Below are 5,131 nucleotides of genomic sequence, written 5' to 3'. Positions count from 1 at the left end.
AATGACATATTTCGAAATTGATTTAAAAACGCTTGTAACGTTTTTTCCTTTGAAGATAGAATCTAATTTTTTGGACCACAGGTCAAGAGAAATATGGAGTAAAAAATCTCGCTTTTTCCAATGCTGTCAAAAAGAAAACTGTGGGACAATTCCTTCACTTTTTATTGATAGATTTAATAAAGAAAGTAGTGCCAAAATTTCAGCTAAACCTAAAAAGGTTCGAGCTAAAAACGCAAATTACTCCCGCCGTAATTAAGTTAGAGCATTGAAACAAATTGTTTAACGCGGAAAATTCTTCCCCTTTCAACGACATATAATATCAATATGTGCAAGTAATTTTTCACTCTCATATTCGGGAATTTGTGTGAAATTTGGGCCTAAATTGGAATAAAAAAAGAACTATTTATCGGATTTTTTCGAATTATAGCTTATGTTACTCAACAAGAAAGCACCTTTCATATAGTGAAAGAATTTTTCAAATAGGTGCAGTGGTTCCGGACATTACCTCGAACATATAAACACACAAAAATCCACCCTCTCTCTTTATAATATTAGTAAAGATTTCAATAGGCTACAGCGATCGATACAGCAAAGATTTCAATAGGCGATAATTATGTGTTAAACTAACACATAATTCAACAAATCAACAAGTTAAAACAATAAAAACTCTTTATTGAAACAATAATAATAACATTAAATAAAAAAATATAACAATTGTTCAAAATTGGCTCCTTGGACTTCATTACATTTACGGAGCCGCAGTCTGAAATTGCCGACGATGCTCGTGCACACATCCACCAGTATCTCATTCCAGGCATTTTGCAGTGGTTGGACGCCCACTCCGTGGACGGTCGGCAGTCCCTCCAGTCTCATTGTAGCATTTCACAGTGTCGTAGTCTGTTTTACTCTTGAATCCAGTCATTCGAATAATATCGGCTGTTTTCATTCCTTTTTTTTTTCATTCCCTTCTTGTGTATTTCAACGACAGTAACACGCACATTTTCACGATTCATTGCTCACTAACTCAATGAACTAACAAAGAACAATTGATTAAACCTCAAATACTTTTAATGCCAATAAACAATATGTGCCGCCGCCTGCCTTGTCTAGTGGTCAGAGAAGTCTGCCTGTGACAGGAAGGTCTGGGTTTGAATCCCGGCTCGGGCATGGATGTACTTTCCCTCTTTTGTCCTTGTCCTTTCTTTGTGTGAATGTGTTGTTATGCTGTGAATGGTTGCCTACCCTATAAACGAGTCCTTATGGCATGTGTGTACTGTAGAAGTCGGACTTCACACCAAATTACGGTGCGGTTGGAAAAGTGAAGCAACGCACTCCAAATTGCCCGCCTAGCTGGCACACGACAACAACATGTGCCAAATAAATCGCCAACATACGATTTTAACGCCAAAAAAAAAAAAAAAAAAGAAAAAGAAAAAAAAAAGTTTTAAACAAAATTGTGGGAAACTTTCTCCGCACCCTGTACAGAATGTCTGTGGTGTCACAACGGACACTCGTTTTCTTCTTTTTTCTTTGAAAGGTGAGCTTTCTACGAGGAATTTGCATCCCCTGTTACGAATTACTGTTCTCTATTATACCTGAAGCGGAGCCCCTACTTATTGGAGTCAAGTAAGATGCTCTTTTTTTTTGTTAAAACTACTTTTGTTTCACTTAGTTATACGCCTAATTCTTTAAACCAGTAACTAAAATTAAAAATTTTAAAAAACCCCGACTGAGTAGCAAATGTAGAACCAAGAGGGAAAATTGTAAATCCTATTAATAGCGTTATATTATTAAAAATCAGTTACAAGTATTTTATTTGCTAACAAATAGAAATTAGTAACAGATAAAAATTTTAAATTACTGCGTTTCCTTCCCTTGTCGGCCAACAATGAATTCGGTTACGAATCGCGTGAACAAAGGCTTAGTCGTACTTAAAACTTGATTTGAAAAAACGTTATGATTCGAATTCTATACAGCATACAAGTTTCAAAAACATTCTCTCAGACGCAGAAAAAATTGCTCTTTATTTTGGTACTAAATTTTTAAATTTTTAGATATGTTTTCACTGCAAAGATCGCAAAAAAATCTAGAGGGTTTTAATTAATATCTTCGTTAATTAATGTCAGCCGAAGACGCAACCTAGCTAAGAACACTCTCGATCAACTCTCCTTTCGAACAATTTTTTTTTTTTCAAAATTGGTCCATCCGTTTAGGCGCTAAAGTGCCACAGACAGATATACACAGACACATCAAACTTATAACCCCCTTACTTTGTGTGTCGGGGGTTAAAAACACCTTCGGTGGTGTCCAGTCAAGATTACTTACTGTTCATAAATTAAGTACATACAGAAAAATACGGTTCTTTTTCTTTAATACTGTAGTATGTTTGGTTATAATGGCGTATTTAATGATGTTTTTCTTAAAAAAGGGCGAACTTGAAGATTTGGGAAGATCTTTCTGAAAGTCAAGATAATGAAGAAGAATTAGTAAAAGACGCAAAAACTGAAGAAACTACAGAAGACGAAAACCAATAACTCATGATCTTCGTTATGTGCAATCAATAATTTATGATGTGGTTGAAAATGATTTTTATTAAATGTTTCTAGTCCAGGCGTCTCTGTCAAGCATTCAGCTTAAAAATAGATATGCCTATAATCCTACGTTTTAAAAATATTGAATTGCATTTACGGAACGGTTGAACTTCCCTCCAATCTTTTATAAAGTTGAATTTGCACAGTATGCGAGTATGTTAAGTTTACGTTGAACTATAAGTAAAAATAGACAAACTGGTAGGGTGGTTCAAAATTTAACGTGCAAACTTTAATGATGAATCATTACCATTTGCATCCATTCCCAGTGACTGCATAACGCAATCACACAATCACATAAGAATTTAAAAACTAGAAGGTGTGTCAAGATCCCCTTAAAGTGACATGCCACAAACGTACATTCTATGACAAAAGAATTGATGCATCAAAGAAAGAGTTGTCGGAAAAAAACGAAATTTTACAGAAGTGAGAACAATAATTTGTCCTTTTTGACGTTGTTATTTCTTATTTTACTTTTCAGCACAAATGTATTTATGTATTTATCTTATAAAACATTGTGTTTAGGTTAATTATGTGACAAAACCTACCTGGTGACCGTTACTCAATTTTCATAAGAAGGTCAGATAGGACTTTTGTGCTTAGCACGGCAGTTTTAGAAAGTGATTACAAAATGAATGTAAAATGATCACTTATTACTGGATAAATCCCAAATGAATTAAGGTTTCAGTACTCTGTTGAGTTACCTCTAGTGTTAATGTACGAGAAGATACAGTCGAGCATTGAGGCGTAGCAGTCTGGTACGATGCACAACGTCATCTCGTACCACAGTTATTGTTAACGCGCCACTAATTCGATCAAACTCATAGGCTGTCCAATTCAACGTCTCGAATGATCCCAGATATGTTCGGCTTGTGACAAATCATGGCATCGAACAGGCCAGAGATGGTGATAATGTAGAAGAGAAAGTCCCCTGACGCCCTTGCTGGGGTATGTGACCGAACATTGTCCTGTTAAAAAAAAGTCTCCTGCACTGTTAAAAATTCAGGAAGATTTTCTGGTAATTGTTACTGTAAAATGACGGACTAACGCATAGCTGATTTTTACGGTAATTTATACAGGAGAAATAAGCGATCCCAGCGCCAATTGGTTGCTGCGGCCTACCGAGGATACCGTAAAATTTTACAGTAACATTTGATTTTTACGGTAATAGTTACTGGCAACATGGATGCCAGTAACAACTACCGTAAATTTTCCGGAAAATTTTTAACAGTGTGGGAGTCACGCCATGAATGCCAAAACATTTGGCTGAAGCGTGAAACAAACATACCGTTGTGATGTCTTGGTAGTGTGGATAAATACTGGGAGTGATCATTTTTCGTATATGATAGCACCTCATAACATCACCGCAGTTACTGAATAGCAAAAGAGTTATTTGGGAGTTCATAAGAGGTTCTCAATAAGTGCACAAAAATGTCATCTTTGCTTTCATTCGAACTGGATTCATCACTAAAGACGATCTGGATCCATGCGGTTGCAATCAAATCCCGTCAAAACCCGACACTACTACTGCTGGAGACGAGAGTAGAAATGCTAATAAAGCCTTTGTTTTTCAGCGGCACATCGCACCTAAGGCCCCTATAGTAGAGGAGCCGACGCATCCGCCATTTTGGAGCAAACTTGACCCAGTGCTTCGTAGCGATAGCATTGCTGCTGATGTTTACATTTCTTTAGCATGTGTTAAATTGAGTCAAATGGGTGGTTGTTCGGCTGTAAATTGTTCAAACAGCTCCAAAAAAGGATTTCAGCTCTACAGATTTCGAGCAGATGCAGAAAGAAAAAAGAAATGGATAATTAATAGCCCGCGAAGCGACTAGCAGCCTGGAAACGACGCCAACTGTTTCCAAAATTTCGCCAATGCTCACCTTCGCTCTCCGACTCTCTCGTTCCCTGTTTGGCTAATGATTGCCAATAAAGGTATCTTTCCCTGTTGTACGCTTGCTCCAAAATGGCGGATGTGTCGGCCTCTCCAGTTATAGGGGCTCTAATCGCACCCACAGCTGGAGTGACGTTATGTGGTACTATCGTAAACGAAACATGGTCATCCCCAAATCTTTTACTTTTATCAATGTTGCCATCACGTGTGTAATATTTCATTTCATTCTGACAACTTCTTCATGGAGCGTCAATTTTTTTTATTGTTATAGAGTGTATTTAATACTCATTATTTGTCGATACTTTGAAATAAAATTTCATGTATTCTGCACGCCTTATGAATGTGTACCAGATATAACAGTTATCGTTACCACTCTTCCATTGGTTTAGCTAAATACTTACAGTTGAGATGATCTGACAACATTTTGAAATTCTGCTGTTCTGTCAACAAGAGATGTATTAAAATAAAATTGTTGCTGATTAAAAATGAGTTGTTTCCCGTTTTACAAAAATATTTTTTTCTGAAAGAGCATGGTCAAAAACATGGGGCAAGTTACTTTTTTTTCTTCTTAATTTTGACTTATTTTCTCTAAAAACAAATCTTAAACGACATTCAGCCGTTGTTTCCATTTACGCTGAGACGTCACAAG

At 36.5% G+C, this 5,131-nt stretch overlaps 1 protein-coding gene across 1 annotated transcript in view; it reads left to right on the top strand.

Moving 5' to 3' along the window:
* LOC129228490 (probable 3',5'-cyclic phosphodiesterase pde-5) overlaps window positions 1-2,534 on the top strand; it is a 97,242-nt gene extending 94,708 nt beyond the window's left edge. The window contains exons 25-26 of the mRNA XM_054863170.1: window positions 1,538-1,626; window positions 2,429-2,534. Of these exons, the coding sequence (XP_054719145.1) occupies window positions 1,538-1,626; window positions 2,429-2,534 (195 nt within the window). The remainder of the gene's footprint in view (window positions 1-1,537; window positions 1,627-2,428) is intronic.
* Window positions 2,535-5,131: the final 2,597 nt, after the last annotated feature.

The sequence above is a fragment of the Uloborus diversus genome, chromosome 8 (genome assembly GCF_026930045.1).
Source record: "Uloborus diversus isolate 005 chromosome 8, Udiv.v.3.1, whole genome shotgun sequence".
Taxonomy (NCBI): Eukaryota; Metazoa; Arthropoda; class Arachnida; order Araneae; family Uloboridae; genus Uloborus; species Uloborus diversus.
This window is presented reverse-complemented; position numbering and strand designations above follow the sequence as displayed.